The sequence below is a fragment of the Gekko japonicus genome, unplaced genomic scaffold (genome assembly GCF_001447785.1).
Source record: "Gekko japonicus isolate JY-2015 unplaced genomic scaffold, Gekko_japonicus_V1.1 scaffold2220, whole genome shotgun sequence".
In the NCBI taxonomy this organism is placed as follows: domain Eukaryota; kingdom Metazoa; phylum Chordata; class Lepidosauria; order Squamata; family Gekkonidae; genus Gekko; species Gekko japonicus.
This window is the reverse complement of record NW_015163671.1, coordinates 90,757-114,297: the sequence shown is the minus strand read 5'-3', so window position 1 is coordinate 114,297 and position 23,541 is coordinate 90,757. Positions and strand designations below refer to the sequence as shown.

The 23,541-nt window shown below is 43.4% G+C and overlaps 1 protein-coding gene across 2 annotated transcripts; it reads right to left on the bottom strand.

Moving 5' to 3' along the window:
* Positions 1–3,600: 3,600 nt before the first annotated feature.
* ASB14 (ankyrin repeat and SOCS box containing 14) lies at positions 3,601–23,541 on the bottom strand. 2 transcript variants are annotated; one of them, XM_015407754.1, is made up of 11 exons: positions 23,435–23,541; positions 23,097–23,154; positions 20,536–20,731; positions 16,443–16,498; positions 14,816–14,947; positions 14,558–14,716; positions 12,799–13,044; positions 7,440–7,611; positions 6,567–7,107; positions 5,695–5,848; positions 3,604–4,000 (listed from the first exon to the last, which is right to left on the bottom strand). In XM_015407754.1, the coding sequence occupies exons 3-11, from the start codon at positions 20,655–20,657 to the stop codon at positions 3,822–3,824; spliced, it is 1,761 nt and encodes a 586-aa protein (XP_015263240.1). In that variant the 5' UTR covers positions 20,658–20,731; positions 23,097–23,154; positions 23,435–23,541; the 3' UTR covers positions 3,604–3,821. The 2 variants fall into 2 exon arrangements, with proteins under 2 accessions (XP_015263241.1, XP_015263240.1); XM_015407755.1 differs by lacking the exons at positions 16,443–16,498; positions 20,536–20,731; positions 23,097–23,154; positions 23,435–23,541 and adding an exon at positions 16,729–16,822 and having other exon boundaries at positions 3,601–4,000.

The window sequence follows — 23,541 nt, the reverse complement described above, 5'->3', positions numbered from 1 at the left end:
TAGGCTGCTGGTAGGAGACACAAGGCCAGGGCCTCCAAGGTAGCCTTCTCAGAAGTGCTACCTGTTCCACAAGCAGGGCCGGAGAGACAGGCACAAATGAGGAGTCTCAATGCGTGGATGAGACGATGGTGTAGGGAGGAAGGGTTCACGTTCGTCAGACACTGGGATGCTTTTTGAGACAATAGGAAGCTGTCTCCACTTGTCCTGAGACGGAACCAGGCTGCTGGCGCTTAAAATCATAAAGGTGGCAGAGCAGTTTTTAAACTGAATATTGGGGGGGAAGCCAGCAGATGAAAAGTCTCTGGTTCGGGATTGCTCATCTCAAAGAGATGAAGGGGTGGCTGTTACTTTTCTACAGGGAAATGGATTAAAATTGTCCACTGAGACTGTGGCAAACAATATGGACTACCCAGCAAGGTCTCGAGGCAGCAGGAGGAATATTGCGGGCTTAACATGCATGGGAAATTATAGATGTTTATATACAAATGTTAGAAGTGTCTGAGGTAAAATTGGGGAGTTGGAATGCTTGGTGTGGGGGGGAAATAGACATTGTGGGTATTTCAGAAATTTGGTGGGATGAGGAAAATCAGTGGGATATGGTGATTCCTGGTTATAAATTATATCAGAAGGGTAGGGGGGGAAGGGTTGGAGGTGGGGTGGCTCTGTATGTCAGAGAGGGTATACAGTCCACTAAGACTGAGAGAGTAAGAGAATTTGATTCACTTCTGGAAATCGTATGGGTTGAAATAGTGGGCCCAAAAGGAAGCTTAACACTGGGAGTTTATCGCCCACCAGATCAAAAGGTAGAGGAGGATTATAAAATGATGAATCAGTTAAACATAGCGGCTAGACGACATAACTTTATCATAATACCCACACATTGATTGGGTCAATATGTCTTCAAGTCGGGAAAAAGATATTGAGTTTCTAGACATTCTTAATGACTGTGCTATGGAGCAGATGATCACAGAACCTCCTGGGGGGCGGCAATCCTGGATTTGGTCCTAAGACCTGGTGAGAGATGTAGAAGGGATTGTACCACTTGGGAACAGTGACCATAATGTTATTGAGTTTAACGTTTGTATAAATAGGGAGTTGCCCAAAAAGACCAACACAACCACTTTTAACTTTAAAAGGGGTAGCTTCTCTGAAATGAGGGGACATATGAGGAGGAAACTGAAAGGAAAAGTAAGAAGGGTCGAAACCATTGGGGAAGCTTAGAGACTATTTAAAACTACAATCCTAGAAGCTCAGATAAAATATATATCACAGGTTAGAAAAGGCACAAATAGGTATAAAAAAAGTCCTGCATGGTTAACAAACAAAGTAATGGAAGCTGTAAAAGGTAAGAAGGATTCCTTTAAGCGGTGGTAAGCTAGTCTCAGTGAGGTTGATAAAAGGAAACATAGGCTATGGCAAATAAAATGCAAGTCTGATCAGGCAGGCAAAAAGGGAATATGAGGTGGTTGTTGTTCAGTTGCACAGTTGAGTCCGACTCTTCGCGACTCTATGGACCAGGACCCCATGGACCAGGTCATGCCAGGCCCTCCTGTCTTCTGCTGTCCTCTGAAGTTCACTCAATTTCATGTTCGTTGCATCTATGACACTGTCTAACCATCTCATCCTTTGCCGTCCCCGTCTTCTTTGACCTTCAATCTTTCCCAGCATCAGGGTCTTCTCCAGTGAGTGCTCCCTTCTCATTTGGTGGCCAAAGTATTTGAGCTTCAGTTTCATTATCTGGCCTTCCAGGGAACAGTCAGGGTTGATTTCTTTGAGGATTGACTGATTTGATCTCCTTGCAGTCCAAGGAACTCTCAAGAGTCTTCTCCAGCACCATAGTTCAAAAGAATCTATTCTTCGGCGCTCGGGAGCAAGAGGCTCTTTAGGTCCTCTTCCCTTTCTGCCATTAGAGTGGTATCGTCTGCATATATGAGGTTGTTGATCTTTTCCCCAGAAATCTTAATTCCTGCTTGTGATTCATCCAGGCCAGCATTTCGCATGATGTACTCTGCATATATATTAAATAAGCAAGGTGACAATATACATCCTTTTCGTACTCCTTTTCCTATGCTGAACCAATCAGTTGTTCCGTATCCGGTTCTAACTGTCGCTTCTTGACCCTTATACAGGTTTCTCAAGAGACATGTAAGGTGGTCTGGTACTCCCATCTCTTTAAGGACCTGCCATAGTTTGTTGTGATCCACACAGTCAAAGGCTTTAGCATAGTCAATGAAGCAGAAGTAGATGTTTTTCTGGTACATATTGCAAAAAACATAAAGACCAACAGTAAAACTTTCTTAAAATACATTAGAAGCAGGAAAACAGACAGGGAGGCAGTGGGGCCATTGGATGACCCAGAGATAAAAGGTTTACCGAAGGATGATTTGGCGTTGGGAGTAAGCATGAAGTGGCTAAATTTGCGGATGACACGAAATTGTTCAAGGTGGTGAAAACCAGGGAAGATTGTGAGGCACTCCAAAGGGATCTGTTGAGGATGGGCGAGTGGGCATCAATGCAGCAAATGGGGTTCAGTGTGGCCAAGTGCAAAGTGATGCACATTGGGGCCAAAAATTCTAACTATAAATACACATTGATGGGGTCCAAACTGCCAGAGACTGACCAAGAGAGAGATCTTGGAGTTGTAGTAGATAATTCACTGAAAATGTCGAGACAGTGTGCGACTGCAATAAAAAAGGCCAACACTATGCTGGGGATTATTAGGAAGGGAACTGAAAACAAATCAGCCAGTATCATAATGCCCTTGTATTAATTGATGGTGTGATCTCATTTGGAATACTGTGTGCAATTCTGGTCACCACACCTCAAAAATGATATTATAGCATTGGGAAAAGGGCAACTAGAATGCTAAAAGGGTTGGAACACTTTCCCTATGAGGAAAGGTTAAAGCGCTTTGGGCTCTTTAGCTTGGAGAAATGATCACTGAGGGGTGGCATGATAGAGATTTACAAGATTATGCATAGTACATGAACTCGTGGGCACTCAATAAATTTGCGGAGCAGTCGGGTTAGAACGGATAAAAGGAAGTACTTCTTCACGCAAACTGTGATTAACACATGGAATTCACTGCCACAGGAGGTGGTGGTGGCTACAAGCATGGGCGGCTTCAAGAAGGAACTGGATAAACATATGGAGCAGAGGTCCCTCGGTAGCTATTAGCCACAAGGCATAGATAGAAACCCTCAGTCTGGGGCAAGTGATGCTCTGTATTCTTGGTGCTTGGGGGGTGGGCAACAGTGGGAGGGCTTCTAGTGTCCTGGCCCCTCTGGTGAACCTCCTGATGGCACCTGGTATTTTTGGCCTGATCCAACATTGACTTCTCTTATGTTCTTATTTGCAAGTTTTGCCTCTTTCTGTACCCCACTGCAGCTCCCTGTACCACCTGCCCACCGAATACTGAGGAGAATCTGGAATAAGACGTAACGAGACAGGACTGAAATCAGCATCCTTCATTTTTGTGGGAGTGTGAGCTCAGTTTACATAACTACCATAACTTCCATTGGAAGCGATGGAAAATCCTTCCTCTTCGTGCAGCAGCCCCCCCCCGACTTTATGTGCGAGGGTGGGGGGATAGTCAGGGAAAGTGGCAAAAATCCCTTCCAGAAACTTTGTTCTTCACTGAAGTTTGAGATTATTATGAGTTTATTCTGCAACAGATTTTGTTTTAATATCCAGTGAGTTTTTAAGCTGCTTGCTTGTGCATACATTACATAAAAAACAGAGTCAATATTACATAGAGAAAACAATTACATAAGATCTACATAGCTGTAAGATATTAACCAAAACTAATTTATGATCTTGAATTAACAGTTGCCTTTCAGATTTCCTTCTCCATAGAGATCATATTCCTTATAGAGTATATATTCTTTCAGGCGATTTGGTAGTGGCAGAAATGTCAGGAAGACAGGACAACGTAGACGCAAGCGTCCCAAGCACTTCCGGATTTTCAGACGGCAAAGGTGCTTCAAAGGGCGGATGTTTGCTTAAAATGAAGAAACATAACAATATAAGAAACTTTGTAGGGTAATCTTGGAACTTCTGCTTTAGACAAAGTGTACACCTTATAATCTCACATTAGTCCTGAGGACCTCTGTCTGTATGGCTGTGTAGAATTCCCTACGTGTTAACAATTCTCATCTGTAAAATGGGAATGATTTCCCCCCACAGAATTCTGACGAGGGCCTTAATGATATAAAAAATCTACTTCTCCAAAGCTTTCAGGATAAGAAGAGTTTATAGAGTGATTCAAGGGAAATCAAGGAGATTATTTCTGAGCTAATAAGCACTTTACAATCTGAATTGCTGTTTTAAGAGCTACACAAATGGTCGGAATCTGTTTTCTATTAATGGATAACATTTAAAATGTTTATATCCCACCTTTCCACAGTGCCCAAGGCAGCTTATAAAATGCAAGCTTTACACAATTGAAAACTAGTTAAATACGCTACAACATTCTTCTCTTGTAGGATAACCTTAGCTAGACAGTTGATTCCTTTGAATCTTTCAAGGAGCTTTACAAAGGGAAGCAGGACTCACCATATAAAGCCCATTCTTCAACAGACCCTTTAAGTGCAGAAGTATTCTGCCTAGAGTGAAAACTGCTTTCAGCAGTCAGAGCTGCATGTGTGTACTCCTTACTGCTATACGATTGCGTATATAGTGCCCAACAGAGGGTTAAGTATAGCCTTCCACTAACAGAATGTGAATGGGTCTTCCTGTGATTAAACGTTTCAGTGAAAAATACTTCTGCAAACAGAAGCGCACTTTCAGATCCCCCTCCTTGTCAGAGTTCATACTAATTTCTCTAAACTGGTGGATTGTATTTGGGTCCATTTCCCCCACTGTATGTGATCCATGCTGCCCCAGTTGTTAGTGTTATCTCTTCACTGTTATACACATGACTATTCTGAATGCAGAAGTGTGGACAAGGACTGATTGGTTGGAGTCTCTATTATATAAACTCCAGTACAAAAACAGTGCGCTTATTGGTTAACTGTAGCTGACTACAATAACCAATGAAGTATGCAGCTTCAAGTGGAATAAAACGACACTAAGCTATAAAAGTACTGTAGTGGAGTAAAACAAAATGCCAGCAAGACTCAAAGGGTTGAATCCCGTCAAAAAAATCCCTGCCTGCAAGGTCCCCTCCCCCTTACATCTGTTCTCCTGTGGCACCCTTTTGACTCTACCTCCCAAGCTGCTCCTGGGGAGCTTCCCATTTTCCATGAGCAGCATTTCAGGTAGAAGTTTGGTCTGCAGCAGGAGGTGGGGAAGCCATGCTTCCATGCCTGGAAGTTTCTGGCTACTGTGTTGGTGCTCTGTCAGTTAATATTTTATTTTGAATTTTGCTTATGGGAAGAAGAAAAGCTAACAGAGAAGCCAACAATTACTGAGCTACACTAACTCATACTTCATCTGAAGAATGCAGATGTACAAACTTGTTTTGGTATCTTACAATATACTAATAAGTTTAGTGTAGATAGTTCTGCTTCCCATGTAACCCCAGATCAATTATAGAAATTATTGTGGCTCTGAGTTATCAAATCCAAATGTGCTGGACCCTTTCAGCCACATTAGCCAGTGATTTCAATGCTGGGCTAAAGGTGAGGATGTTGGTGACTGGAGGGCTACAAAACTTGTATTTCTCTATGCAGCATAACTATATCTGATACTTACTCAAAATTGTATTGATTTCTGGCCACAGTTTTTGCTCTTGAAGAACACCCTGAAGTTTACAGCAGAGTCTTACATGATCCACATAATCTAGCATCACACGTACTATTTTTCCAGAGAGGTGCTTTAACCATGCTAGAGTGATCACTTCACAGAACTAAAAAAGAGAAAAATAAAAGTTTTGTTAAGACCACAGAATTCAACATTATGCAGATTCCCCCAAAGAACAAATCCAATGGACTCTCAGCCTAATCCACAAAGCAAAATTCCTTTAATGAAAGTCAGACACCAGCAGTGCAATTTAGTAAAACTATCAGAACAGATAGTTGTCATTTACTCTTATTTCGACCATGTTATGTGGAACAACTCACTAGAAAAAGCAATTATGCTTTGATTGGTTAGCAGCGAAAGGAAACGGGGCTGCCAAAGAACATGGTGACTAGACACCATAAAAGTCAACACTAGCCTGAGCATGGAACAACTCAAAGAAACAGTACAAGATCAGAAAACGTGATGAGAGCTGGCCCATAGAATTGTCAAGAATTGGACTCGACTGAATGGCTAACAACAACAACAATTTCGAAAGACATGTTAGAAGAAATATAGAGGGTTCCTAATCCTGTGCTGCTTTTGCAACACAAATAGTAGGCTGGGTTTTTTCACAAGGGAAAATAGGGCAGATGGGGCTACTCAGTCCTTCTGCCTGCCTCCCAGCCAATGTTTCCCCTGCAACTGTGCCCTTATGTTTTTTGGAAAGTTTCATCCCACTAGTCAAGCTTGCTTCTGGTTTTTGAGGAAAACCAGTAGGAACACAGCCAGAGGGGAAGCAAGTGGCTGAGTATGGAAGAGGTAAGACACCTATTTGGAGTACTTACCATATTGTCTTTAATAACCGTAGAGGTCCATCCTTCAAACATGTACTGGGAATTCTTGTCTCCGTGAGAACAGTCAAAGCAACGGTTGACATCATAGCCATAATTCAACAACATTCTTAACATGACTTCATCTTTCAGTGCGTACTGCAGAGCTGATGGGAAATGTGTTGTATTAACCCTGCAGTAGTAGTTCACGTTGGCCCCATGGCGAAGGAGGAGGTTCACAAGCTCATAGTTGCCCATTCTTAAGGCCACCTGGAGACAGTTAACAGGGTCTTGGTTGGGTAAGGCTCCAGCTTCCAGGAGCAGCCGAGCAGAGTTAATATCCCCATTAGAGACAGCAAAATACAAAGGTGACTTCCTTTCATCATCGTAACCTTTGCGGACTCTCTGATGCAACATAAAATTGGCATCAAATCCAGATTTGAGAAGGAACTCAAGGCACTGAGCATGGCCTCCTGCAGCTGCTGAGTGAACTGGACTGATTCCACTCTCCTTTATGGCAGAGTAATCGGTCACAGGAACCAAGATCTGTAAAACTCTAGGGAGGAGCAAAACCAAACCATGATTCATCAGAAAACATGCAGTTCTCTTGCGCTTACACATAGGAATTCTAGTTTGTTCATACTGATTACAACATACTTGTAGATTAACAGTAGCATGACCAGGACACGGTTGTGTGTCACTGGGAAACTTGGGGAGGGGATCTGGCAAGGTATTTATTGACAAGGCATTGTTGATTTCTTAACATATATGGCAAATCGCAAGACTGATTAAATTACTACCAAGACTTTCCTTTCTGTTTTGCCACCTCCCCCCACTCCAACTGATATTTGCAAAGCTCATAAACTGAGTCCACATTTTCTAACTCACAATAAGTGTCCTCTATAAGCAGCTCTGTGGATAGGCAGGTGACCGGAGTGCCTTGGAACATTGGCATCAGCCCCATATTCTAGGAGAAGTGAGACAGAATCTGGATTTCCTCCTCCAGCAGCTTCAAATAATATAGATGCAGAATCTGATGCCTGGGAAAGAACATTGGCACCTAAGAAGAAAACAGCAGCATAAACTAAATAAATATACACTGGGAGGCATACTTAAAGGAGACGTTTCCATCAGCTTCTTCAGTTTGCTGGCTGCATAGTTGGAACTGTGGAAATAACACAAATTCGCCTTGTACAGAAAACTATATGTATATTTAGGAAGAGTAGAGCTCTTTAATTGGGACTATTCAAATTGATTTCACCTGTTTTTTTCTGGTGGGTTTTAAATTGGCATGTATCTTCTTCTGTGCTCTTGAGAACCTACAATTCGCTCAGTGGACTTCCGGTTTTGGCGATCTAATGCGGACGCATCTCTCAGGAGCTCCCGAGGACGCGATCCGTGAGCCAGCAGATGAAGAGGGGGTGCGACTGTACACGCCCACCTGGAGCCCTTGCGATGGGTTCCTAGCCATGGGGCACCGAGGATCACCTCTCTCCCAGCACGCTGCTGGTGGATTCAGGCGTTCCGATGCCCCGACGGTCTCGCCGCTGTGTTCAGAGTCTCGCCGCTGGACTCAGAGACGCACACCAGGACAAGCACTTTATATGTATGATGGCGAGATCTACCTGATCTACATTGAGAGTGAGTTTGGTTGAAACGAGAACCAGAGAAATGGCTGAAAGTCCCCCTAAAGTAAGCGAGGGGGGGCAGGAACCCCCCCCCGCAGAAATAAAAATGGACTTAAAGCATGCCTTTTAAAGGGGGGGTGGAACTGAAAGCAAAATGGGACTATAGTAAGGAACTTACAAGAGAATTACAGGCTACTTGCAAACTTTAGGGACTTTTGGCAAACTTTAAAAAAATGTAAACAGCTTCAAAGATGGCACTGAAAAAGATGGAGAAAGATAAGCAAATGAAACCTAAGCCTACTTCAGGAAATGCCAACCCAGCAAGTGTGGTCACGCGACCGGATGCAACCATAGACTTCTCTAAGATGCTAACAGAAGCTTTGCGACCCCTGCTGGAGCAAATGACGGCACTCAATCAAAACTTCGCTGCATAGCAACAGCAATTAGACGAGACAAAAAAAAAAGCAGAGCAAATGGCTGAGAATCTTAAAAAAGTGGATGCCAGCACCAAAAAGCTTAAAAAGCAAATGCAGGAGATGGAAAAGAAGAGAAATTCTGATGAAGCCCAGCTTTTACAGCTTCAAATGGAAAAGGCAAGCTTTACACTGAGATTTCAGGGAGTTCCTGAGACTAAAGGGGAGAATCTTAAGCAGACTATGAGTGATGCTCTGGGACTGGTTGTAGATTTAAAAGCAGATTTTCTTCAAGGCGAGATGGATGTGATCTATAGGTCATATTCAGAATACATAAAGAAAAATAATCTGCCTGGTGAGGTGGTGGTTAGATTCTCCCAAAGACATATGATGGATCAGATATTAAAAGCAACAAATGGAGCTACCCTTAAAATCGATGGCAAGGAGATAAGAGTTCTGAAAGACATTCCCTTTGAAATAAGGGGGGAAAGGAAGAAATACAGACTTTGCTCTGTTTCTACAAGAGAATAATATCTCCTACAAATGGATTGTACCTGAAGGCATACTTTTCAAATTTAAAGCTAAGAGGGGGGAAATTGACTCTGTAATGAAAGCATGTGAGTTCTTGCAGCAACAACTGGATCCAACAGGGGAAGAGGGTGAGAAGAGCAACAAGGGATGATGAAACACTTACTGGAGAAGACTCGGATTCGGAACGTGGGGCAGCTGCCCCCAAGCAAGGATATCAATTGAGGGACAGAAGAGGCAAATGAGATGCCAATTTTCTCTGAGGTTTGGTCTTGCTTCTTAATATTTAAGCGTTCTTTCTTTTGTTTTTTAGTAAGTCAGAATACCTGGACTTGACATTTTTTAAAGCGACTTTAATGATCACCTTCAATGTAATAAATTAGTTTTTTTTAACCTAAAGGTACTTTACTGTAACCATTATATGACCACCACCTCTTGGGTTTTTAGTGGTTTATCTTTACTTTCTCCTGTATTTTATAGGTTCCCCATCCTTATATTCGTGTCGTTTTTTTTGGGTGGGGGGTTAAAAAAAAGAGAGAACCTATGATTCGCTCTTCACACTATGAACCTTGTCAAGAGAAACTGTTGAAATTGGGGTGAGTGTATCAAGAGTGCTCAAGATGGGTTATTTGTGGGTTTTAGTCTGTTCATTTTAGCCTGTATGTTTAGAATGTCTTTGTTTTTATAGTAATCCACCTCAGGGCCCTTGGGACAGAGGTAGAATTAAAAAAACAAACTGCATCTTCCATGCTTATTCTGTTTCCTACCCCCTCTGAACTGTTGGCCATCCGCCCTTTGCTCTGTCTTCCTTGTTTGAAAGTGTGCTAGGATTAAACAACCAAGGTGTTAATCTAAGTCTCTTTTAGGCAAGGGGTGGGGAGAAGGAGAGAGAGAGAGATTGATTGATTGATTACCAGCCAACTCTTGGATGGAAAACATAAGATGAGAAATGGAGGCTTCTGTAATCTCTCTTATATCTCCATCTATCACCAGGTAGTACCATTCACAGGCCAGGTTCAACACAAGGGTTGCCAGCTGCTAATTTTGACTTAAAATACTGTTGTTATACACAAGGTTGGCCTTAAAGTATATTGCTATACTGTGCAAAATAATAAAGTGCATAGTCAGTTATCGTACTAGTACAGATGTACCAGATCTTAAATCTTTTTGATCAGAACTGTCACACAAAGCTCTGAAGTTAGCAATTTTACAGCCCCGAATAACTTCTCCCCAAGTGTCCACCTCAGCCCACTGTGCCTCAGACAGCCCTGCCACCTTTGTTTCAGGGACACTATATTTCTTACCACCACCCTAAACTCCTTGGATTTTGTTTTTTTCCTGCTGCTGAATTTATCTGCTTGACTGTTCCTGGCCAATTTACAACTTTCCTATAGAACTTGCCAACCGTTTGACTCCTATATTTACATGGAACAAATTTAAGGGAATTTGGAGATGATGATGAAGAAGAGATTGGATTTATACCCCTTCCTTCACTCAAAGTCTCAGAGTGGCTTACAATCTCCTATCCCTTCCCCTCCCCACAACAGAAACCCCCCTCCATTCCCTGCAGTCTTAAACATTTGGGCAGATACTAGTTGGCTTGAAAGGATTCGGTGCTCAGAATAAGCACTCTTGGGACCAAGTTCTAAATAGAGTATTCCCATCTCTATCTTTGTCTCTCACAGAAGAAATCCTAGAGATTTAAAATCATGGATTACAACAGGAAGTGAATGCACTCTCTTTGAATAACAACCCTATAATATCAGTGTTTCTAATTCTCAATATGGCCCTATCTGTGGATACTTAAATCTAGATACTGAGGCCATGAACAGATGAGACACATCTTTCAACAAACCTGAAAAAGCCCCAAGCATGCAGAAAAAGAAATCTTTTAAACACTCCCAATAATAAAAGCAATTAGGGTGGCCACCCCCCCAATGGGGGCAGCTGTCTGCCCCTGAAGAGCCCTGCCATGCCCAGCGTGATGACGTCACATTGCTGGGCACATTGCGCAGGGGATGCTCTAGCATTTGGCTAAAAACTCTATGGTGACCATAGAGTTTTTGACCAAATGCTAGAGCATCCCCTGTACAACATGCCTGCTGTGATGATTTCAATTCTGGGTGACATCATGGCAGCAGTGTGGCACCCTCTGCTGGCAGCAGGTAGGCACCTGGCAACCCTAAAAGCCGTGTCTGTAGCTTTTTTTAAAAAAATGCCTCAGTAGCCATTGTTAGGCAACCAGTTTTCAGTGGAAACTGGGTCCACAGGAGGTTTGGTAGGAGTTAACAACTCCTTCAACTTCTTGTTGTCACAAGTAACTGCACATCCTCTGAGGAACCTGTTATAGCATAGGTAACATGGGTTTAGCTTACTTAGCTTACATGGGTTTAGCTTACTTAGTTCAACTGTACTGCTTTTCATTTGAGTACCGCTGTGCTGTTTTTGCTGTTTCTTTCCCCTGTATTTTGTTTTGCCCCTTTTCTACTCCCTTTTTGAATCCAACCGCCCTTTTCCTCTCTGTCTTTTACAATAAATCTTTTTATAAAGATATTTTTGGGCTTCACTATTTCTCTGGGATATTTCTCTTAATCTCTTCCCCCTGTGCTAGAGTGTATGGGTCCTAACAGGTTGGTTATATGGTATTTTGTTATCAGCTAATTCAGCTAATACTGAGCTGAAAGACTACCTCCTCAGTGGGTAACCCTTAGTCTGAGGGAGTTTCCCAGTGAGGAAAGGTACTGTTCCCCCCTCCCTACAGTAACACATATATTTTCAATTTAACCTACTGCACCAAGGAGAGGAGAATGATGTCAGCTGCTTTGGTTCCCCATTGTGGAGGAAGGTGGGGTATAAAGGAAGTAAAATAATATAGTTGAAGATGGGGGGGCGATAAAAGGTAGGTAGGTTCTGGGATATTTCTCTTAATCTCTTCCCCCTGTGCTAGAGTGTATGGGTCCTAACAGGTTGGTTATATGGTATTTTGTTATCAGCTAATTCAGCTAATACTGAGCTGAAAGACTACCTCCTCAGTGGGTAACCCTTAGTCTGAGGGAGTTTCCCAGTGAGGAAAGGTACTGTTCCCCCCTCCCTACAGTAACACATATATTTTCAATTTAACCTACTGCACCAAGGAGAGGAGAATGATGTCAGCTGCTTTGGTTCCCCATTGTGGAGGAAGGTGGGGTATAAAGGAAGTAAAATAATATAGTTGAAGATGGGGGGGCGATAAAAGGTAGGTAGGTTGGTATGTGGGAAGGAGAGAAGGAAGCAGGGAAAGGGAGAGATGATATGGGGAGCTGCCAGGAGGAGGGAAAGAGGAAATAGTGTGGGGAAGGGGATACATGGGAAAGTGAGGTGCCTCCCATAAATCCTTGAGGGTTCTCCACAATGCAACTGGGTCTGGTGCTATGCAACGTGGCCAGAATTTTCCCCAGCAGGGGATACCAGGAGGAGGAAAGGAGGGAGAGCTGAAGTCAGGAAGGCAGATAGCAGTAGGTTGGCTGGTGGATGGGAAGGAAGCAGGAAATGTGGAAAGAAAAGAGAAAATAGTGGGAGGAGGAAATGCAACGCCCCCTGGAAGTCCTTCACTTGTACTGTTCTAACAACCAGCAACTCAAAATGTTCCAAATTAAGCTATTGCATTGCACTTTCAAGTTATTGTGTACAAGTTCTCACCTTTGCACAATAAGATTTCCATAATTTCTGTATGCCCATTCTGGGCTGCCAGTGCTAGAGCAGTGAGGCCATATGAACTCCGTGGATCAGGATCTGCTTTAGACCAAAGCAGAAATTCCACCATGCCTTTTCTACCGAGTTTGGCTGCCTCATGTAAAGCTGTCCTCTTGTTGACACACTGCAGATTAACTTTGGCACCAAATTGAATCAGCAAGGAGGCAATTTCATATGAGTCGTGTTGAACAGCTGTGGAAAAGTAGATTGGAAAGAGCAGCATTTAAATTATTTGTTTAAAAGATATTTAAATGAGATACCTCTTCTGACCATGAAACCAGACCAGGATAAACCTTTGCTTATCTGTCTGTCATGTTATTTATATACAGGAAAAGGTCATACAGCACGGCAAAGGGCTAAAGTTAGAACCAAGCGACTGGCCTATTTGTTGCCTTCCTACCCCTTGAATGAAACACAACACAAGTTATGGGTTAAACTGGGAATTTTATTTACACATAAGCTGATCTGTACCATCTCATTAACCCATTAAAGCACGGGTTGTATTGTGCTTGCAAAGCAAGCCTCCTAATGGCAAACCCACTCGGCTTGGAGACAGGTCTGGGATCCTTCTGGACCTTACTCGTTATGGCCAGCATGTCAGTGTGTAGAGGGGATTGAGAGCACATTCCTGCCCATGACTGCACAGCCTTAAGGCTCGTCATATGCTCCCCCAACCCCGAAGAGGCCCCCAATAGAGTCATGGACTGGCACGCCCATAGGTACCCAGTTTGAGGATCCCCTCTATTGCTGATATCTCGGGGTGCTTGCCAACTCAAAATCCTCTCAACCCATGCTTTCCCCACCTTCCCAGTTAGGGCCTAACCAGCTTTATCAGGCCTATTTATACCTCACCCCCACTGACCATGTGGAGCAGATGACAAAATGCCCCCTCTTGGCCAGTTCCAGTGAGGCCCAAAAAATTCCTGCTCAGCCCTGAAAACTGGCGAATACCTAATCCCGCATAGTCTAAAAAGAGGCCAGATGGGTGGGGAGGACGGGCAGCCTGCTCCACGGGCAGCCTGCTCCACAGGCAGGGTTATTGCCACAGGTCTTTCCTACTTGTACAGGGCTCTCCAGACACCAAAAAACTCCCTTGGTCTTTTGTTTTCCTCCTGGAAGATAAAAGGCAAAATAACCACCCAAATGAAGAGCAGCATGTATCAACTTGAACAGGGCTGGAGACATGAGAGGAAGCTACTGGTGAGAGTTGTTTTAATGGGCCTCCAGCAGACCTGACCCAGAGAAAGTGGGGTGGATTTAGCCATTCTGCTCAGCAAAGCTGGAAGCCTTCCTCCAGCCTTACCTGGGAGAAAGGTTTCACATGTTGCTGAGCGCTATGGCTGGATTCACCACTCTCAGGTTGGTTGGCAGTCAAAAAAGGCCTATCTGACTAAGCATTGCAAGATTATCTGGGACAGACTCCAGGAGACATAACTATATCAAGCTCTCCTTTGCAAAAGGACAGGCTCCTCCTGGTCAATGAAACCCCCATAATATTGTCAGCTTAACCCCATTAGAAGAGGGATTAGCACCCAGTCCCAGAAAAGCACATGACTCAGCTCCGATCCTAGAGATGCAAGCGGGCAAACCAATGAGATACTTGGAAAAGTCTTCTGACTCAGTTCCTGGCATGCCATCTGTGCAATATTATTTTATCCTAAATCCTGGAAACAGGAACAGAGTTAAACTGTAGAGCTTTGTTTACCTATAAATAAGGGAGAGTCTCCATCTTCATTCTTAATATCAGGGTTAAAGCCATTGATTAGCAAAAAATGGACATTTTCCACAAGACATTTATCCACTGCTACGAAGAGAGGAGTCTCTCCTTTCACATTTGTCTGTTGCCACACAGTGGGGTCTGAAGCTGAAAGATGATCATGAGAAAGGGACAACTGTTTCAATACCAAGTGAGCATTGTAAGGTGGGCTTCATAAAAATGCTCAGAACACACTGAGGGCTTTACCTTTGAGAGTTATTTCTAGGATACATTTGTTCAGTTGGGCTGCAGCTTCATGTAAAGGAAGGCAGCCATGTCCATCTTTTTCCTGAAAAGCAGAACTGTGGCTTATCAACTTAAGCAAAGTGTCTTCTTCACCTGTTAAGTGCACACAATTTCAGAATAAGACAGTTGAAACCAAAGATAACTCTGAGCATTGCTAAACCTAATAAACCTGACAGGTTCACACTTAAATTGCTTGATCCCTCATTACTTATGTGCTTAATGTAGGGTTGCTAACTGGCCCATTTTTCACTGCAACAACCATTTTTTCCTTGCTTTGGCTGGTTGCCAGATTAGTTTTATATATTTTTATTTTATTATTATTTATTACATTTATGAACTGCCCAACCCCTACTACTGTAGGGCTCTCGGCAATGTACAACATGGTAAAAATGAATACAAACAGTATTAGTATTAATACATTAATTTTAAAAATATCAAGTGGTGAAAATTACAGTTTTCTACAATTTCTGTATTGTGATTGCCTCATGGGTGTGGGGGAGGAACTAAAAACAGTCTGAGGAGGAGAAGAAAAGGAAGAGGAGGAGGGTGCTAGCCATTTTTTATATTTAAAAAATGGAGGGAGTACTAAATACACTAGTTTTTGTTTAGTGACCTTTAAGGCAATGGAACTTGCCATGTCGTACCTTTGTAGGCTTAACTTTGCAGCCAATTTTAACTTTCATTTTCAGCCCAGCCCTTTTTGTACTTCTGAAAAATCTTCTCTAAACACTGCAGCTGTCTTGGGTTGCCTTTTCTGCCATTTTCTGCCATTTCCTCAGCCAGTTAAAAAGAAATGAGAAAGGCATGGGGGAGAGGAAAGAGGGCACTGTGTAACTCCTTAGATAAAACAGTATTCTTTTGGCTCCTCTCTTTAACCCCTAGGTTCCACCTTTTGACTGTTCAATTCTGGACCTGGCCACATGGCTCCATTCTTGGGCCCTACTGAGTCCTCCCTGGGCCAGAGGGCCCTATGCAGACTTGGCCTCTTGGTGGGACTTGGCCTCTTGGTGGGACCTGCCCTTGTTTTGATTTGTGCCTTCCAAAAGGCAGCAACTCTAACTCAGTGCAACTGATTAATTTAAGCTGATCAGTACAAGATCCACCCCTGTGGATGAGAGGACTCAAGCCTCTGTTCCCCAATACAGGAGAAGGCATGTGTTGGTAAGTGGGGATTCCCTACTGAGAGGGGTAGAAGCTAAAGTGTGCTGACCAGACTTGTCGTCTTGAGAGGTATGCTGTCTATCAGGTAAACGCATCCAGGATGTGACGGAAAGGGTAGGAAGACTCATCAAACCCATGGAGTATTATCCTTTCTTGCTCATCCATGTGAAAACAAATGATACAGCCCAGCACAGCCCAGAATCTTTAAAAGAGACTATGTGGCTCTGGGATCCTGGAGGCTTTTTGTAATCTTTTGGGTGTGGAACAGCGGTCAGTGGGAGTGTGGTGGGGGAGGTATTTGTGAATTTCCTGCATTGCACAGGGGGTTGGACTTGATGACCCTGGAGGTCCCTTCCAGCTCTATGATTCTATGATCTCTGTGTCTGAAACCCCACAATCGCAGAGAAAATCCAAAACAGATACTTAACTTTCCTAATGGCAGTGATTATCTTTTTGTGATTTGCACTCGTAGCAGAATGAAATCTACAATGAGAACAAATGAAAATTAAAATTAACCATAAAATAATTATCCCCCCCGAATTATAATTCCAACATGGAAAAATTGATTCAAGCGTAAAAATGGATTAACTACATATTCCAGGGAGGAAGGCTTTTTACAGTGCTCAGAATACAGCTAGTGCTGTTTATATTTATTGATGATTGATATCTTGATTCTGGTTATATAGGGAATATATTGTGGAAGTTTGCCCCACCAATTATTTTTCCTTGGAAGATTACTGAAAGGTTCTCCATCACTTTCTGGTCTCATTAAAAAGGTAAAGGTTCCCTTGCTCGAAAGCCAGTCGAATCCGACTCTAGGGTTGCGGTGCTCATCTCAGTTTCAAAGCCGAAGAGCCAGCGCTGTCCGGAGACGTTTCCGTGGTCATGTGGCCGGCATGACTAAACACCAAGGCGCACAAAGTTATTTCTTTGTTGCAAACAGGATGGAAGGAGAAGAATAGTTGTTACTTGTGTAGATAACAAACAACAATAAGTACAAAACTAGGAATAAGACCCGTTGTGGAAATAAATACAACAGTCTCTAGAAAGAGGCTCTGGGAGACTGCTCTGGCCTTGGGCGCTTAGCGTCAATTTGCTGTGTATAATGATACAGAGTCCACCATTTTCTCCAGAGGAACTGATCTCTGCTACCTGAAGACCAGTTGTAATTTTGAGTGATCTCCAGCCCTCACCTGGACATTGGCAACAATGGTTCCCTCAGGAGGAAATAGCTGGTTTGGAGGATGGAGTTTATGACATTGTACCTGAGGTCCAACCCCTCCTCAAACCCTCTCCTCTCCAGGCTCTGCCCCACAAATCTTCAGAAATTTCCCAACCTGGAAGTGGCAACCCTATCTCCTTCCCAGTCAACCATCAACCTACCTTTATCTGCTTTACCAAAAAAAAAACCCTACCTTTATCTGCGTTCCATCTCCTCCCCCTCCCTCCTGGAGACCAGTTTTAATTCTGAGTGATCTCCAGCCCCCACCTGGAGATTGGCAACAATGGTTCCCCTGGAGGAAATGGCTGGTTTGGAGGGTGGAGTCTATGGTATTGTATGTGTCTGAGGTCCCACTCCTCCTCTAACCTCACCCTCTCCAGGCTCCACCCCTCAAATCTCCAGAAATTTCCCAACCTGGAGTTGGCAACCCTATCTCCCTCCCAGGCACCCATCAACATACCTTTATCTGCCCCTCTGACTTCAGCTTTCCATCTCCTCCCCCTCCCTCCTAGAGAGTTGTGATTCTGAGTTATTTCCAGCCCTCACCTGGAGATTGGCAACAGTGGTTCCTCAGGAGCAAATGGCTGGTTTGGAGGGTGGAATTTATAGCATTGTACGTGTCTGAGGTCCCACCCCTCCTCAAACCCCACCCTCTCCTGGCTCCACCCCTCAAGTCTCCAGGAATTTCCCAACCTGGAATTGGCAACCCTATCTCCTTGCCAGCCAAGCATCAACCTGCCGTTATCTGCCCCTGACTCTTCAACATTCTGTCTCCCCCCCCACCTGCAGCCTCTACTGTGCTCTGAAGCTCTGATTGCTACGTCACATTGGCTGTAATAGGGAGGCCATCTCAGCAGGGTATAAGGACACAGAGTCCACCATTTTCTCCAGGGGAACTGATCTCTGCCATCTGGAGAGCAGTTGTAATTCTGAATGATCTCCAGCCCTCACCTGGAGATTGGCAACAATGGTTCCCCAGGAGGAAAAGTAGTCTTTCTCTGCAATGGGGACCAAAGCAGCTTACATTATTCTCTTCTCCCCCTTTTGACTTGCACAACAATCCTGTTTTACTGACAGAACCAAGCTTGGTTGCCTAGCAATGTTCACAGTTTATTCTGACAGGAAAGTGGCCAAGCTGGCAGTGGGTGGGGGAGGGGTTACGCTTAAAGTGTGTGACTGGTCTGAAATCACAGCTTCCACAGCAAGAACCTGGGTCTGGCAGACCCTGCTCTGAAGCACTAACTGGAATGCCTAGGGTAGCCAACCTCCAGGTGGAGCCTGAAGATCGCTGGGTATCACAACTGAAATCCAGACAACAGATCTCTTCCCCCCCTGGAGAAAATAACTGCTTTGGCCTTTATGGCATTTTATTCAGCTGAGGCATCTCCTCTCCTCTCCCTAAACTCCGGCTTCCTTACACTGGCTTCCTTAGACACAGAATATCCAGGAATTTCTCAACCTGGAGCTGGCAACCCTCGTCAGGACTGGCCCCAATGAGTTCCTCACAACAACCACTGAGGGAAAAGTTAGTCTGACAGAGGAGCCAAGGAGAAGTGTCTTCATTGGGAGACACAGCCATTTGCCAGTGCTTCTGACAGGGAACAGTGGCTGAAGGAGGAGTGGGCGGGGAAGAGGAGCAGACCCAGCACCTGGCCAATAGCACGCGAGTACTCTTGAGGGTGGCTGACGGGCCAATGGCTGAGGGAGCGCATTGCACAGCCAATGGGAGAGCTGGAAAGTGCCACTCCACTTCACAATTATATATAAGGAGAGATAAGTAGGTCTGACTAAGCTTTGCAACCTTTGAGGAGTCTCTCAAATGGAGCCAAGTGGCTTGAAATGGTAGAAGCCTTGTGAAACACTCCAGTATTGTCACTGTTCTAGGGAAATCTTTCATACCATCTTCCAAGTAAACATGCTTGAGGTTGGAAGGCTTTGGGTCCAGTGATCAATGTAGAATATTTTTTCAATAAGATACCAAGAGCTAGAACACTTGGTGTCAATTTTGCTTCAATTTGCAAAAAACCAAAATGACAGCAACAACATCTTACACCGGCATTAAAGAAAAGCAGGCTACAGGAGCCATATGGGGATATCATGCCCTATCATAAATATGCCCAGCTTCCTCCCTAAATTCCAAGCTTACATTTAAAAGAGTAATTCTCTATCTAGCCCTTTTCATTGTGTGGACACAAAAGAAAATGTATCTGTCAGCAAAAGTATTCAGCCTGAGTAAAGAAATGGTATTACTACTTCTACTTCCAAAAAATCATCCCTGACAGTGCTGCTGACTCACTCTCTCCCCTCCCACCTTCCCATTCCCACTGCTGGTGCCTTCACTGAACCAAAGTAGTCTCAGTAAGGCATTAGAATGTTTGAAGATCAACAATCTTCCTCAAGGAGTTAAAAAGTTATACATTTTTTAATGTTGGTACTAGATATTTATCAAAGCGTGGACTACCTTTGATTTTGGTTGTAATTATGTACAGGCAGATCCCTAGCATTTAGTAATTGAATGGTCGTATAAAGCAGAATAAATATACCGTAGTAACAACTGCACTGGAAAAACAAAAACCAAACAACTACCTCCCCCCATATCTCATCCACACAGAATCCAACACCTAGTGGTATCTGAAGCAAAAGCATGCAATCTTAGCTACTGTACATAGGAAAATTTTTATTTCAGTGGAAGCATTAAGCATAGCCCTGGAGAATGGTCTAAAGGTGCATGATGCAGCTCTGCTGTTAAAGCTAATCAGGCAGACAGTCTGGAAAACATACATCAAGCTGTTCTGAGCTTCTCAGAGACCAAATAGAATATTAGTGTCAGAAAGTAATGAAACAAAGTCTGAGTCCACTGGCAACCTTTAAGACCAACAAAGTTTAATTCTGGGTATACGATTTTGTGTGCATGCACACATCTTCAGATACATTGAAACAGACTTCCTCAAGCCTTACATGTATGTGGAAGGGGTAGTTGCCAGGAAGGGCCAGTTAAAGTCAAGATGCAGAAGTAACTGAGCAATAAGTATAGCGAAGATTGGATTAAAGCAGTTGGTAAAACATGAGGAAATCAGCAAATTCAGCATACAAATAAAAGAGTTAACAAACTATGTGTGAATTATTTCCAACACTTTTATGATCCTCTGCCCTGAACCAAAACACAGATGGCCACCACAATTCACCTCAAAATACACATTGTGAACAGTTCACAGCAGATAGTTCTAGGGTTTAAAGGGAAACGTGGACTTCTTATACAAATGTGTCATAGCCAACATTGCCAGAATGATGTCCATACCTGTTGTTCTCTGCTGCTGTCACCGTCTCACTCTTATGCACATCCTGCAAACTTTGTTGAATGACATATTGAGTGGGAATGTCATCATCAAAACCATCATATGCGTTTGCAGTGTGGTACATGTTACAACCACATAGCTCAGCTCACAGAACCAGGTGGGAATAAATTTCTTCTAGTTTTCAAGAAATATCAGCCGCTAATTGTCAGAAAGAAATATATAATGGTAAATCAAGCTGGATTGTCATTTACAGTAAGAAAGGCGAGACATACGTGTTTTAATAAATAAAACAATAGCAAACTGTCAGAGTGTATCTTCTAGGCAACAAAATCAGAGAGTTAAACAACAGTTAATACACTAAATATTTTTAGCTTCATTTTCATTGCCTACTCAATGGCAGGTATGTCCTATTGTAGCGGAAAAGGGTCACATCCAGGATGATGGTGAAGATGACAACTTAAAAACTGTGCATACATTGCCTTTAGCAAGACCAACAATTAACATTTATATGCATTCCCTCCTCCAGTTAAGCCAGGGGTTGGGCTGGGCTCTCACCAGGACACTGATGACACTCAGCTGTATCTGCTAATGGATGGATGGCCCGACTGTGCCCCAGATAATCTGACCAGGGCTCTGGAGGCTGTAGCTGGTTGGCTCAATGGAGCTGGCTGAAACTGAATCCAGTGAAGACAGAGGTGCTGTACCTGAGTCGTAGGGGATAGGATCAGGAATCTGACTCCCAGCCATTGGTGAGGTGCCACTGATGCCGGCACCAACATGAGAAGTTTAGGGGTGACTCTGGATGCCTTCCTTTCTATGGAGTCCCAGGTCACCAGTGTTGCCAGGTCAGCCTTTTACCATCTCCAGCTGGTCAGGCAAATGGTCCCCTATCTCTTCCCCCCTGACCTGGCAACAGTGATCCATGCAATGGTCACTTCCAGGTTACTGTAACTCGTTCTATGCAGGCCTACCCTTAAGTCTGACCCGGAAGCTTCAGCGGGTACAAAATGCAGCGGCATGCCTGCTGACTGGGACATCTATGTGGATGCACATTCAGCCAGTGCTCCTCCAACTACATTGGTTGCTGGTTGAGTACTGGATCAGATTCCAGGTAATGGTACTATCCTTTAAGGCCCTATGTGGCCAGGGACCAACATACTTAGGGGACCATCTCTCCTTGTATGTGCCCTGGAGAGCCTTGCACTCTTCTGTGCAGCACCGCTTGGTAGTCTACGGCCCGAAGGACATCTGCCTTGCCTCGACCAGGGCCAGGGCCTTTTCAGCCCTGGCCCCTGCCTGGTGGAACATGCTCCTGGTTGAGATCAGGGCCCTGTGAGATTTATTACAATTACGCAGGGCCCGCAAAACAGAGCTGTTCTGCTAGGCTTTCAGATGAGGTGGCAGATGTCTACAGGACACTGGCCTTCCCTGCTTAATCTGCTCAATCTATCTCAATTGTACTGCCTATACCAACTTGGCGTCAGAGAAATACACTCACCCCGACATTGTTGCAGCATGTATTGCAGTTGGATATTATTAAGCTGCCACCAGGTCCTAACTTAAGAACTGAAATATTTATTTGGAGGAAATTATTTGAGGCTTTTATGCATTTTTATTGTTTTATCATGTGTTGTGAGCTGCCCTGAGCCCACTTGAGGGATAGGGCAGGAGACAAATAAAATAAATAAATACATCATGATGGAAAATATCAAAATTTGAGCCCACTTGAGGGATAGGGCAGGAGACGAATAAAACATCATGATGGAAAAAATCAACTCCCATGTAAAACTGGAATATTGTGAAATGGCAGGACAGGTTAAACACTTTTATTTATATCTTCACAAATTATTGTTCATCGGTCTTTCACTTCTGACTTGGTAAGGCAAGAAATGTAAATGCAAGGCTGATGAACAGAAATGAAATATAACGATATGTGTACACACACACACACAGAGTGAAATCAACACTTGCTTAAATAAAAACTGACATTCTGAAATGGCTGATGGACCTGTTCCTCTATAAACTTAAAACATCAAATAATTTTAAAGAGCGTATTACCAAAAGAAATTACTGATCAGAGCAGTGACACAAACTATACATGAAGGCACCAATCCAGTGTTTCTTCCAATTTTTTTTTACCTTTCCCTCCCATTCACTCTGCTCCTAGGTATAGAATCCCACCCTCTTCCCCTTTTCTCAGTTGTCACTGCCCTGCATGCCGTATTCTCTACAGTATCCAGGACCTAAACTTATTACAGCCCGTGTGTTGGGGGGTGTCACAATTTCAGAACAAAACTCCCCAAAATGTAGCCCCATAAATAAATATTACTACTTAATGTCTGCCGACAAGACTGGGATTTCATTACTGTCAGACAAGCGCTGACATCTGCTGTACAGATCTGGTTACTTGTACAAACATAAGCATTTGCTCTGCACGTTGCAAATACTGTTCCCCCCCCCCTCATTATTCAGCCAACATTACCCTAAAAATATAGCTTCAGGATTGTCCTGTTCATATATAACTCACAGATGTTTCAGTGCAATCCTAAACTGATGTACTTACTTTCTAAGCCCATCGACTCCAATCAACTTAGAAGGGCGCAGCTCTGCTTAGTATGGCACTGAAAAAGTATTGCAAACATTTTAAACCAAGCAATGTATTATAGACAAATTTAATTACAAATTTATCTCAGTACTAAATAGATTGCTCTGTAGAATATTATTATATAAAGTAAATTAAGCATATAAACAAGTAGACCTGTATTACAGCTGAAATACAATTAATAAAATGCTACCAGTACACGTATACTTTTATACCGCCCCGCCCCCCTTTTGGGGATAGCTTACAGTTAACATTTTTATGGAAATCATTGAAAACTTGACAATAAAATAAATTCTCACCTTTCCTCTATGTTTGAAACCAAGAAGACTTCATACTCTAAGCAAGTGCTGAAACTAAGTGCTAGACTCGATGTGTTGGAAAATGATCTGTGTTTCTTGCAGAGACC